Here is a 14,351-nt window from a genome sequence, read left to right on the forward strand (position 1 = left end):
GACGTTAATGTTGATATGTATATTTTAAGGTATTTCATTACTTACTTTTATATACTTTCAGACATTCCATATTTCTGTACACATGAAGTCTCCATATATTGTTATCCCCCAGAAAGGAACTCTCCATCAGTAAGTTGAATCACAGTATGAGTTACCGTGTAACAGATAAGAAATAATAATTAAAAAGGATGATAGTACAAGTTAATAGATTTTATGGTTAAGATTCATCCATGAAATCAAGAGAAAATAAAAAGTGTAAAACCATAAAATTTAAATCTCATAAGAATTAAATTTTACAGGAGTATAATATAAAAGTTGGTTTAAAGATCAACTCAGATAAACAGTAAAACTTGTAGCCTTTACTGTAATTTTGTTTAGTTTTCTTTTCCTTTTTTTATTAATTGTTCCTTGCTAAATTGTAGACATTATGTGAAGGGTAACTTTTTCACATCAGCAACCTAGGTCTTTAAATAATTGTGCAGGTATCTTTTGTCTTGAACAAAGAAACTGTTGGCAAAATAATTGTATTTCCACATCTAGTAAATTGTTATATTCTTGAAAAGTAAACTCAGGAAAAATGCCATGATATGGTCAAAATTGATATCAACCAAAGATGGAATTGGACTAAAGTTGATTTTCCAACAGGGGAGGTAACCTACTGATTTGTGACCTCGGAAACTTCACTGTTGAGAGTGACCTGTTACAGAAAGAGAACATGCCACTCCACAATGCCACAATCTCGGAGCTACAGGCTCACCTGTACGACAAATTCCTCTTCAAAATCTCTGATGTCAAGGTGCTTCTTGCAGATTCTGGTGGGTGTTACAAACAATAGGGTACTCAGTGATATATTTAACTATAGATATTCTTTTTTATTTCTAAATATGCAGATTAAGTTAATTCTTTTTTCTAAGTGTATGAACTTTCAATTTTGTAGTTTTATTCAGTTTCTTAAATGAAGAGTGCATTTATTTTCAAGAATTTCAATTATTTTGGAAAAGGGTGTGAAATTGAATTTCAAACTTAGGCTTATGTTTGAACAATAAACAGTAGACGTGGGTTCAAACACATCAAAGTAGCTTTGGTACTTTTGTGGTATCATAGGTTAATCTACTAATTAAGTTCTTGTATCATGAGGAACAATTCCAAGACAACTAAGTAGAGAAAAAACACTTGTTTGTTCATGATTATATGACTATGTTTAGAGGAAGAATGGGACATGGCTCAGAAAAATCCAAATTCCGAGTTCCACATCCTGCCCAGTACAGGACTGGATATAGCATTCTACAGAAGTGTCCTCAATAATAACCAGCAGCCTCAGTAAGTCTTATACAATGTCACACACAATGTCATTCACAGTGTCACTAATGATATCGCTAATGATGTCACACACAATGTCATTCACAGTGTCACTAATGATATCGCTAATGATGTCACACACAATGTCATTCACAGTGTCACTAATGATATCGCTAATGATGTCACACACAATGTCATTCACAGGGTAATTAATGATAGCGCTAATGATGTCACACAAGATGATGTAATTGATGATTTTAGTTAATTAGTGTCTTTTATGATGTCCCTGTTGATGTCACTAATGATGTCACTGTCTGCTGTTCTGAATGATGTCACTGATGATGTCACTGATAATGTCACTAATGATATGGTCAATGTCATCATGATGTCACCAGTGATATTAATGTCAATGTTGGCATCAGAATCTCTATATCATTAACTAATGTAATTATTGAAGTTGCCCCATTATATCAGATAATATCATTTATCAATGACTTCTTGTAGACAAAAATTTGATGCCATGCTGCAGTCGTTAACCTTGAACGTGACTGATGTGCAGATTGTGACCTTGAACAATTTTATGCGGAATTTCCCTGTGCCGACAACTTCCACCAGTACAATAGATGCTATGGATGTTCCTCCACCTCAACCGGTTTATATTTATTTTCCTATTTAGCCTACTTATAGTCAGGGTATTAAACAATTGGTCTTATTTCATTTTTCTCAATCTTTGGTTTTAAGCATATGAAAATCCAGCATATACTGCTATAAGAAGTGTAAAATTTTGATTTCCTCATTTCCATCTGTTTGAGGAAATCTGATATGTGATAACAAGAAAAGTACAAGATTCTGTTTCTCGTTTCCTTTTCTCTCAGCCTTAACAATTTGAATTTCTCTAGTAAAACCCACTGTGCTTATGTGCTTGAATGTATCTTTCTGTCTGACATCTTAGCCTAATTGCGTTAAATAACTGGTCGAAGGCCACCTATATGTTGTTAATTGAAATAGCCACTAGCTATCCAAAGCAAATATTGTCTCAAAATCACCCTGTTTTTTGGCAAATAGAGGAATCCAACAAGCAAGCAGTACCCAATCAAACAAATCTCACTTTCATTTTTCACAAAAGAATAAAAGATTCTCGTGTTTCCTTTGATGGTACGAAATGAAAAGCAGATTCTGTTCATTGCATTTTAGGACTGGAGGCATATACAGATAGAGATGAATTCCAAACAGTTGAAGAAAATGAGAAGGACAATACTTAGTCGGCTTACCCTTGACCTGGCGGAGCCTATACAAGAGGAACCGGTTGCCAAAAGCTTGCACAGTACACTGGACAGTGCTCAGCCAAGAAACAGGACGAGCACTTATTCAGGTACAGAGTATAGACAGAACAAGATATAAAACTCAGGTCCTCGGTTCTCCAGTACATATATAGGCTTATACTACTCGAGAGTTTTAGATGTTGGTGAGTTTACTTAAAAAAGTTCTCCTTCAGAATTATTCCAACCTAGGGAGTTTATAAAGTGAATAGGATTGACTTGGACAATAAAGGGATGCCCTTTCAATCCTCTCCCACTCTCTGATCTTTCTGACACTGTGTTCCCAAACCTGAAGCCCTCACTGTTCTGTCTTTTCTACAATTGTGTTGTTTTTCTGCTATTCTTTGTTATTTTTTGTTTGTTTTTATTTATCTCCACTTGTAGTTCCCTTGTAAGGACCACTTGTATATCTCCTCATTCAGGACTGCTGTCTTCACTAAAATATACCTGATTGACATTGTTCTTTCTTTGTTTACTCAGTCCTTCATTGCACACCCAGCTATGTATGTAACTGCCCACTCCCTCACTCCCCATCCCCATCAAGCCTTTATATTTTTTGGTCAAGTCTCTATATTTTACAGAAATTTTGATGTGATGATCTGATTCGAACTTCTTTTCCAGAACCTGACACAGACACTTATTACTCTGCTTCTGATGACTCTGAAGACGAGATGGACAAATGGACAAGGTATGTATTCTTCTTATGTAAATATTCACCAATAAGCCCATGCCTGTTGATAAGTCCATTCATGTTTCTTATTATTCAGTAGAGTTACCAAGAAATGCTATTTGATTTTCCAGTAATAAGCCCTCATTTCTGCTTAAAGTCAGAATTTATTTGTTGGACCCTTAGCTTATTGTCTGTAATAAGTCCACCTCTGTACTTCAAGCAAAAGGTTATGTGTTGGCCCCATGGGCTTATTGTCCTTAATTATATCTACCTCTGTACTTCCAGCATAAGGTTATGTGTTGGCCCCATGGGCTTATTGTCCTTAAATATATCTACCTCTGTACTTCCAGCATAAGGTTATGTCTTGGCCCTATGGGCTTATTGCCCTTAAATATACCTACCTCTGTACTTCAAGCAAAATGTTATGTGTTGGCCCCATGGGCTTATTGTCCTTAAATATATCTACCTCTGTACTTCCAGCATAAGGTTATGTGTTGGCCCCATGGGCTTATTGTCCTTAAATATATCTACCTCTGTACTTCAAGCATAAGGTTATGTGTTGGCCCCATGAGCTTATTGCCCTTAAATATACCTACCTCTGTACTTCAAGCAAAAGGTTATATGTTGGCCTCATGGGCTTATTGCCCTTAAATATACCTACCTCTGTACTTCAAGCAAAAGGTTATGTGTTGGCCCCATGAGCTTATTGCCCTTAAATATACCTACCTCTGTACTTCAAGCAAAAGGTTATGTGTTGGCCCCATGGATTTATTGTCCTTAAAGTTGCCCACCTCCTTACTTTAAATCAGATGTAATGTGTTTGCCCCTGGGACTTATCATCTCTAAATATGCCCACATTTGTACTTTTAATTCAGGAGAAAGTAGTGGCACCTGGGTGTATCTTCTCTTAATATGCCCACTTCTGTACTTTTTATCCAAGGGAATATGTTGGCCTCTGGGGCTTATCATCCCTAAATATGCCCTTGCTTTCTGCAAGCCTGATGTAATGGATAAGCTCCTTGGACTTATTGTCCAGTAATAAGTCCACTTCCTTACTTTAAGATAGAGGTAATAATATCATCTGGGCTTATTGTAGTTGAATATGCCCACCCCCTACCTGAAGCCAGATATAAATATGTTGGTATCCTGGACTTATGAAAAGCCCACCTCCCTACTTAGCTTGTTGTCTAATAAGAAGCCCAATTCCTTACTATAAACCACAGGAAAATTGTAGACCTCCTGGACTTTCTGTATTTTGAATAATGTTTAGTCACTGTCTGTGAAATATTTACCTCAGCCAAACAAGGAAATATTGTAAATATCATGTGTTTAATTGCTGTTTTTTTCTCTTTTTTTTTTTTTTTTGCTAGTTATTTTATTGATCGTTTAAAATTTGCATCCAACAACTTTAAATATCCACCTTAGTTAAGAAAGTATCAGATTTTATCATTGATGTAAATGCATGTGTTTGTTCATTGAAAATTTAGTGATGAAAATTGTTATTTGTATTTCTGCTTCAGAAAGTGTATTTGTATATACTGACAGACAGTACACTGTAAAGTGGTGGTTCATCATTGTTGTTTTATACCAGATACAGAAGTTACAAAAAAGAATAAAATATTAAGTATGGCAGTTAATTAGAAAATGAAAGAAGACTGATATTGATTGAAAACTGTATATAATGTGTCTTAAATTTCATCATCATTTCAGAGATTTCAAATTTTAAAAAAAATGAGATAATTTTAGAATGCATGGATCTTATCTTTAAAAGATATTTTGGATTTTGAGTTTGTTATTTTAACACTATGACAGGTTTTTGTTGGCGAGGTATGTAAATGGCCGTCTGCTTCTATAACCAAAGGCTGCCATCTTTACAATTTTCTTGATTTTTATGAGAGTTTAGTTATGCTTTAAATGGTACACAATATTATTATTTTCTAGTGTGATACTCTATACATCTTCTTAATAATTTCAATATTTTTGTTAAAATTCTATTCATTATGTATTGTGTTTCTTGCAGCGCTTATTTGAATATATTTCATAATTTATATGATTGTTCATTTTGTAATATTGCAATGAAGCATTCAATAATGATATATATATGCTTACAATATTCTAATTTATTTTTCCAATTAGCGTTTGCTGAATCAGCTATTTTCTCAAGTTTCATTGATATTTAGTTAACACTGCTGTTCATTAGCCGATTGAATTAATGGTTAAGTAAAATATGTGAGATTTTAACTACAAAAATAGATTTATGACAAATGTGTTGATATTTGTAGAACATGGTAAATTGGAATATTAACTTGGTTTCACAATTTAGAAGAGAAGAGAATTTAGGGGTTTTACGATACTGAAAGGAATTCTGAACTTGAAATTTACACACATTTATAAATATCATACAGTTGACCTGCATTAATCCAGACACCATCTGAGTGCGGTAAACTCACAAATGGTGGGAAACGGGGTTCTGTAATGTTAATTGTACTTGACAGTCTGGAAACTCAAATTCCAATTCCTGATACACATTTTTGGAACAGAAAGGACTTTTCATAGTAAAATTTCCATAATAGTCTGGTCATTTTTTGTTACCATGTGAAGAAAATTTGTTGGTTTCAATCATCTGTGCCAAAGATGTACAGCATACTGCTGACTGTCGACAAATACTGTATACAGGACAAAGTTAATTTAGGATGTATTAGTCTGATGTTTTGACCAGAAGCAAAACATAATTCACTATAAAATGAATACCGTCATAAAATTATGGACTTTTGATCAAATTAAAGATTTATGTCATTTTGAAACATTTAAGATTATTTTCAGTAACATATTCTTATGCCTGTACCAGAAAACGTGGTACAGCAACATATTTATCTTTTATTTTCAATTTACTTTTCAAAATCAATCCTTTCAAAAAACCATTATCAGGAGAAAAATTGATATTGAATTTATTTTTTAATTCTTGGAGGAGTACATTCTTAATTGTAAAAAAAATATCCAAATCTTGGTCTCGTCACATTTTGAGACATCCTGAATTATTCAATATATTAAAGTAAGAGAAACATGTTCTTTTGAAACCAATTTCCATGATGTAATATACTTACCATAACTCTAGTATGCACATTCAGTGCCTTCACCCAGCTTTGTATCACCTGAACAAGGATTTCAAATAATCCAGCCTAGTCTCCGCAATACTCAAATACAAACTCCCATATCACCTAACTTTCTTTTCATTTGATGAAAATGAATATTTTGTTCCATAAGTATTTCGTACGATTTTGAACATTAATCTTAGTAACCAGGACATAAAAATATCTTAACATATATCGTTTATAATAAGGAATGAAATGCTAATTAAGATCATAGGAAGACAAATTTGGTTAGACTATTTACAATAGGACTATCATCCCCCAATACTTCCACATATCTAACATAGAAAAACATGGCACTGATTTCTGTGTTATCAGTCAATCAATGCATAAGAGAGTTGATTGAGAGAAAAATTATGTTTTTTTCATGTTTAGATTACAGTATTTTATTGCTTTCAAATCAAGGAATCTCCCACTCGCAGGTAGATGTAGGTGTATGCTTGTCACACACTCAATTTAACTGACTCAAATGATTCTAAAAATAGAATAACTCCAGATGACAGCAAATCATCGTAAACCTCATCATTAGGGTGATTTAGGTCAGAAACAAAGTTGTCCTGATTATCAAGGGTCCATCATACATATTTGTTTATGACAATGAGCCCATGTCTGGCAATAAGCCCACCAATGTTCATAGTTGTTCAGTAAAATCCCTACAAATATCATTGTTCTGCAATATGAAGATGCCTGTACTATATTTGAGTTATTAACCCTGGATTTATTTGAAGATATTATGAATTGAATTGTAAGTGTTCTAAAACTGTTTACACAAACAATTATACATTTATCATTCATTTTTACAATGTGTTATAATTTTGCTTCAGTTTTAGCTTTCAAATGACATATATGTTAAAAACATTATCAACGCGTACACGTGTTAGCTTTAAGATGTTGTAAGATCACTTTAAAATCTGCTGAAACCAAAATTTTTAATTTCAGCAAATCCTTTGAAAAATAAATAAAAAACTTTGGTTTGCATTCATACATGCATGAACACTGTTGCACTTGCTGACTTCATCCTTTGTTCTCTGCAGCTCTTCATCATGAACAAACTTTCTTTTCAACAACTTGAGACAATTATTGTTGAAACAACTTTCTAATACACCTGGCTTAGTTTTCGTGCACATATAACTGTGTAAAGTGTGCTTGTCCAGTGATTGAAGTTGTTATAAGTACATTACATGTTTGAATACATTATAGTGTCTTATTTTACTGGCTACAACCTAATGCTCTTCTTAATTAATAGGCCCAGTTTTACAATAAGCCTGCCCTTTAATAAGGCTACTCAAACAATAACATATTCCTATGACACTCCCACCTCAACAATAAACCTCTTCCTACAATAAACCTCTTCCTACAATAAGCCTATATATTCCTACATTAATCCAGCTCCTACAATAAGCCTATATATTCCTACATTAATCCAGCTCCTGCAATAAGCCTATATATTCCTACATTAATCCAGCTCCTACAATAAGGCTATATATTCCTACATTAATCCAGCTCCTACAATAAGGCTATATATTCCTACATTAATCCAGCTCCTACAATAAGCCTATATATTCCTACATTAATCCAGCTCCTACAATAAGGCTATATATTCCTACATTAATCCAGCTCCTACAATAAGCCTATATATTCCTACATTAATCCAGCTCCTACAATAAGCCTATATATTCCTACATTAATCCAGCTCCTACAATAAGGCTATATATTCCTACATTAATCCAGCTCCTACAATAAGCCTATATATTCCTACATTAATCCAGCTCCTACAATAAGGCTATATATTCCTACATTAATCCAGCTCCTACAATAAGGCTATATATTCCTACATTAATCCAGCTCCTACAATAAGGCTATATATTCCTACATTAATCCAGCTCCTACAATAAGGCTATATATTCCTACATTAATCCAGCTCCTACAATAAGGCTATATATTCCTACATTAATCCAGCTCCTACAATAAGCCTATATATTCCTACATTAATCCAGCTCCTACAATAAGGCTATATATTCCTACATTAATCCAGCTCCTACAATAAGGCTATTTATTCCTACATTAAACCAGTTCCTACAATAAGGCTATATATTCCTACATTAATCCAGCTCCTACAATAAAGCTATATATTCCTACATTAATCCAGCTCCTACAATAAGGCTATATATTCCTACATTAATCCAGCTCCTACAATAAGGCTATATATTTCTACATTAATCCAGCTCCTACAATAAGCATATATATGTCTGCAATAAGTAAAATCCTACAATAAGCCAACCTATGTAATAAACCTAATCTCACAATAAGGCTATATATTCCTACATTAATCCAGCTCCTACAACTATATATTCTATTACCAATTAAGAACAACTTCCTTTTGTGTTGAATGGCTGCCAACAAAACCAAAAACCTCCATCATTGCTGCAATGAACTCTAAACTTAACACTGTATGTGAATAGTGAGAGAATCCAACACCACTGCCAGCCTAACCCATTAAAAACTCATTAAGACTCTATCAAAAAGACATGAATCTCACTCAAAACATGAATGCCAATCAATATTTCTTGTACACAAAACAGTACAGAGACTTATGTCTGAATAAACACAATTGGTGACTTAACTAGTGATATTTCAAACAGAACCTAATTAGTATTCAAAGTTATTGTAACAAAAAAAAAATCTGTAATTGTAAAATCAGAAAAAAGTTAGTCTGCCAATGACATCAGAAATGACTCCAAACTTTCTGACACATTTAACTTGGTACTGACAATTTGCTGTTGATATGTTGTTTTGGCAAAAAAATTCTACTGTCCCTTTTTTAATGCTTTACCTGAAACACGTTAATAGGAAGCAGTCTTGTCAAGGGAAAAAAATCAATAGTGAAAATATTTATAAACATGGTTCATACTGTCACTAACATACAAAATATAATTTCTGTAGATGAAAATGTGTGTCAAGATAATTTACCATTTTCAACTGTCTATAGAGTATCTTGAGATATAGTTTTTACATCTTGATTGTAATTAGTTAGACCAGCTTTTGAATATTTCTATAAACTTCTATTCTTCAGCCAGCTTCATAGAGTTATTATAAGATAACGTTTAATAAGATGGCATTTGATTTGAAGACTTTTCGTTTTTGTCATGAAAGCCTGATGGCGAGCTGTTGCTGTGTTTCTATATGCATATATATGACTTCAAGTGTAAAATCCTACAATAAGCCAACCTATGTAATAAACCAGGGATGGTTTGTGTTTCCTGAATTGAGTTTATACAACTTAGCATTCTATTACCAATTAAGAACAACTTCCTTTTGTGTTGAATGGCTGCCAACAAAACCAAAAACCTCCATCATTGCTGCAATGAACTCTAAACTTAACACTGTATGTGAATAGTGAGAGTCCAACACCACTGCCAGCCGTGTGTGGTTTGATTCCTACCAAAGACATGAATCTCACTCAAAACATGAATGCCAATGTGTATTTCTTGTACACACGGTTTGTGTTTCTTGGGTGACCCGCCATGTGTGACTTATGTCTGAATAAACACAATTGGTGACTTAACCCTGACCATTTGCAGTGGGCCTCCTGCATGATGTTCAAAGTTATTGTAACAAAAAAAAAAGTAATGTAAAATTGAAAAAAGTTTGTTGCCAATGACATCAGAAATGCAAACTTTCTGACACATTTAACTTGGTACTGACAATTTGCTGTTGATATTTTTTTTCTCCCTTTTTTAAAGCTTTACCTGAAACACGTAATGCCAATCAGTTTTATAGAAAAAAAGTTAGTGAAAAATTTAGGCAATGGTTAAAAACTCCTAACATACAAAATATAATTTCTGTAGATGAAAATGTGTGAGATAATTTACCAACTTCAATCATGATACCTGGTGGTTAAACCTTGATTGTAAATAGTAAAGCAAACAAATTATGGCTGCATTATTTTAAACATTATGGCATTTCACTAAATTTGGGTTTTGTTTGAAAGATCTGTTTGTGTTCTAACATAGTTACTCAAGTGCTTGGTTTTGACATATATCCCTACCAGGGAAAGTCAAGTCAGTTGATGACTATATTACTGAGGTAAAACAACCGTGTGTGGATGTTCATGCGGGCTTCCATCGGTGAGATCGTGTGTGGTATCGCTACCAGGACCGTCATGTTACTGAGGTAAAGATCCGCCGTGTGTGGTTTGATCCCTACCAGGGACGGTTTATGTTACTGAGGTAAAGATCCGCCGTGTGTGGTTTGATTCCTACCAGGGACGGTTTATGTTACTCAGGTGAAGACCCGCCATGTGTGGTTTGATCCCTACCAGGGACGGTTTGTGTTTCTTGGGTGACCCGCCATGTGTGGTTTGATCCCTACCAGGGACGGTTTGTGTTTCTTAGGAAGCTAAGACACTTCACCCCAATCCCTCACCATTTGCAGTGGGCCTCCTGCATGATGTTCACTGAGGTAGCCACCAAGTAATGTATTGTAGGTTTGTTTTCTCACATGCAAATTCGCCATATGATGTGAAAACAAGAATAAACTTAATTTATTTTCTCCACTAAAGAGCACAGACCGTTGCCAATCAGTTTTATAGCAAAAGTTAGAAAACTTAGGCAATGGTTAAAAACTCCTGTTATAGTAGGATACCATAAGGAGACCTCACCTCATCATGATAACTGGTGGTCAAAGTCTGTCCAAAAGGAAACAAATTATGGTGCATTATTTTAAACATTACATCACTAAATTTGAGTTTTGCTTGTAGATCTGTTTGTGATTAACATACTTACTCAGGCATGGTTTTGACATTTCAGTTACCGGAAAGTCAAGTCAGTTGATGACTATATTACGGAAAACAACCGTATGCAGATGTTCATGCGGGCTTCCATCGGTGAGATCGTCATACAGGTATCGCTAGAGCAGAACCGTCAGCGACGGGAATATCTTATGTTCCGTTTGGACGGTTTCACGGCTGACATGGCATACACAGTGTGGATAAATAAAAACAGAGTTATTCCAAGTGGAGTCGCATTCCATGCCAGACTACGAGGAATTGGAATGGCTGATAAGCTACACAGAGGTATGAGAATCAAGATTCTCCTTAACATTTGACACATTTTTTGGCAAAAAGCCAAGGGAACCAGTGCATAATCAAATCTGACCCAGTCAAACTTGTCTTACAAAGGCTACGTTAATACAAAGGCTACGTTAATACAAAGGCGACGTTAATACAAAGGCTACGTTAATACAAAGGCTACGTTAATACAAAGGCTACGTTAATACAAAGGCGACGTTAATACAAGGCTGCTTTTTTGGTTCTATCTGTATTGCAATTCATAGTAATTGAACCTCTGTATAAAGGCCACGTTAATACAAAGGTGACATTTTTTTAAAGGCTACGTTAATACAAGCATACGTAATTACAAACCACCTTGTATAAAGGCTGCTTTGTATAAAGGTAACATTTTTTTGTTCTCTATGTAATGCAATTCATAGTAATTGAACCTCTGTATAAAGGCCACCTCTGTATAAAGGTAACATTTTTTTAATTTCTATGTAATGCAATTCATAGTAATTGAACCTCTGTATAAAGGCCACCTCTGTATAAAGGTAACATTTTTTTATTCTCTATGTAATGCAATTGATAGTAATTGAACCTCTGTATACAGGACACTTGTGTATAAAGGCCACTTTTCTCTGTTCCCTTGAGTGGCCTGTATAGACAGGTTTGACTGTATACTGTGTTATCTACAATGTAAATGTATACTTTTTATACTGAATTCATAGCTATGTGTCGCTCTTCTCTGATTTGAAATTCAGCGAAAGTTGCATCAATTTTTTTATTCAATAACAGCTGTAACAAAAAGTAATATGGTATGTTATATCATTTTTCTGTTTATCGCTCTTAAAAATTATCTCTGATTGCTTTGACTGATCCATTTGCTTTTTAGAGTGGGCTCAGTTTTCAGACTGATCAGAATAACAAATGGCCAATAAGGTGGCCATTTTGGATTTTATGAAATTTACATTCTAAAAAGACATTTCTGCCTCAGTGATTTTTTTTGAGAGAGTTATTGCCCTTTGTTCACAGTATTTGATGTTTGTCTTGCATATGATCATTAATTGAAATGAACTTGTCAAAAGAGTAGTCTTTATCGGATAATTTCAGTTTTTATATTTCTGTATGTGTATATGAACAGGAAATGTATGTACATTACTCGACATTTTGGACATATATCCTCACACTTTATGTTATACAGGTGCAACGGGTGCATACCTGGACTTGCTACAGACAGAGTCAGAAAATGAATTGATCTCAATCTGTTACAGACAGGTAATACTGACATTGTCTCTAAGGCGGTCTTGATAAATCAATCATTCTTACAAATTATAAACATATAGAAGTAAAGACTTTCAAATCTCTGAATTCAGGCCACTCCATGGTTTTATGATCAAGATCTGAAAATGAATTCAGAAGCAATTGATTTCTTGATGTTTTGTTAGGGAATTATCAGTAGCTAGCTAGTTCGTTACATGTTGTTTTTGAGTTAACATCTAGAGAACTTTTATAGCAGTTTAACATTTGCCTGCTTCAAGATTATGTCAACAGAGCGAAAAGTGGGCTTGTTGGATGGTATATCTGAAAGATTGGTTCTGATGCATCTTGTGATGAATATGAAATAATAAATGTATGAACAGTTTGGTTTTAGGCATAAAAACACCTGGAACCATCGTTCCCGAGATAAGGGAAGTAATTCCTTGGTTCCTGTAGATCAAGATTTATCAAAAATGTAGTGGATCTGATTTTTTATAACTTTTGATTCTTTAGAGAAAAATTTGAGATTGACTATAGGATGTTACGTTATAGCTACAACTTCTTACTTTGTGTTTGTAGGTCAAACCAGAATGTCCAGATTTCGGGCCAGTGTTCAAAAATATTGAGCATGGTGCAACTTTGACCTTCAATAATTTGTCCATCATGTTTGACCAGACAGGGGTCTGCTATCTCAAGAAATTCCTGGAAGATCTTTACACAAGGTAAGTGTGTCATTCACGTTTGACCAGACAGGGGTCTGCTATCTCCAAACATTCCTGGAAGATCTTCACACAAGGTTAGTGTGTCATTCATGTTTGACCAAACAGAGGTCGCTATCTCCAAACATTCCTGGAAGATCTTCACACAAGGTGAGTGTGTCATTCATGTTTGACCAAACAGAGGTCGCTATCTCCAACATTCCTGGAAGAGCTTCACAAAGGATTTCCATGTCAAAGTCAAATTTACACAATATTTAAAAAAAAAAAAATTATCGTTTCAATATTCAATTTGTGATGTCCATGAGGCTCCAACTATGGTTTATTGTGTTCTCACTGACAATGACATATTCAATATGAATGAGTTGCTGTTTATCTAATCTTTCTTTGACAGAATGTATCCCAAGAAGGATACCCTTGACGACAATCCCTTCGTTAATATGCGGTCCTCAACGGTGGACTCATCTACAGTGAGGCTTCGAAATAAAAGTGGAAGTCGGAGCAGCCGAGCCAGTGTTACTGATAAGATCAAGTCTATTGTCCATGAGGGTATGTCCATTCATATCAAACTTTGGACATGGATTATTTCATTTTCAAATTTAATAAAATAATTCGGTCAAATATGAAACTGTTATGCGAAACGGCACTGTGTATAGGGATAGAAATTCTTGTAATTTGAAAATTGCAGAAATTGGCATACTGTTACTTGTAAAGGCATATGGGCATATTACAGTTCAATGAGACAGTGTCTTTTAACACTCTGAATTGGGAGATATCTAAGGTCAAAAAAGGGGGAAATTAACTCTGCACAAACTATAGATCAATTGGATAGTAGCTGAGAAACCATTATGTCCATTTAAATGTAACTTAAGACAATATGAAATGAAG

The 14,351-nt window shown here is 34.4% G+C and overlaps 1 protein-coding gene across 1 annotated transcript in view; it reads left to right on the forward strand.

The window, feature by feature from the left end:
• The window catches only part of LOC132552243 (intermembrane lipid transfer protein VPS13C-like), a 106,462-nt gene that overhangs the window by 38,374 nt on the left and 53,737 nt on the right, over positions 1 to 14,351 (forward strand). The window contains exons 17-26 of the mRNA XM_060216399.1: positions 62 to 129; positions 646 to 815; positions 1,206 to 1,320; positions 1,804 to 1,951; positions 2,494 to 2,671; positions 3,240 to 3,306; positions 11,246 to 11,511; positions 12,692 to 12,765; positions 13,327 to 13,469; positions 13,858 to 14,012. Of these exons, the coding sequence (XP_060072382.1) occupies positions 62 to 129; positions 646 to 815; positions 1,206 to 1,320; positions 1,804 to 1,951; positions 2,494 to 2,671; positions 3,240 to 3,306; positions 11,246 to 11,511; positions 12,692 to 12,765; positions 13,327 to 13,469; positions 13,858 to 14,012 (1,384 nt within the window). The remainder of the gene's footprint in view (positions 1 to 61; positions 130 to 645; positions 816 to 1,205; positions 1,321 to 1,803; positions 1,952 to 2,493; positions 2,672 to 3,239; positions 3,307 to 11,245; positions 11,512 to 12,691; positions 12,766 to 13,326; positions 13,470 to 13,857; positions 14,013 to 14,351) is intronic.

Source organism: Ylistrum balloti, unplaced genomic scaffold, assembly GCF_031769215.1.
Source record: "Ylistrum balloti isolate Yb309-2 unplaced genomic scaffold, AGI_CSIRO_Ybal_v1 Utg369630, whole genome shotgun sequence".
Classification (NCBI taxonomy): Eukaryota; Metazoa; Mollusca; class Bivalvia; order Pectinida; family Pectinidae; genus Ylistrum; species Ylistrum balloti.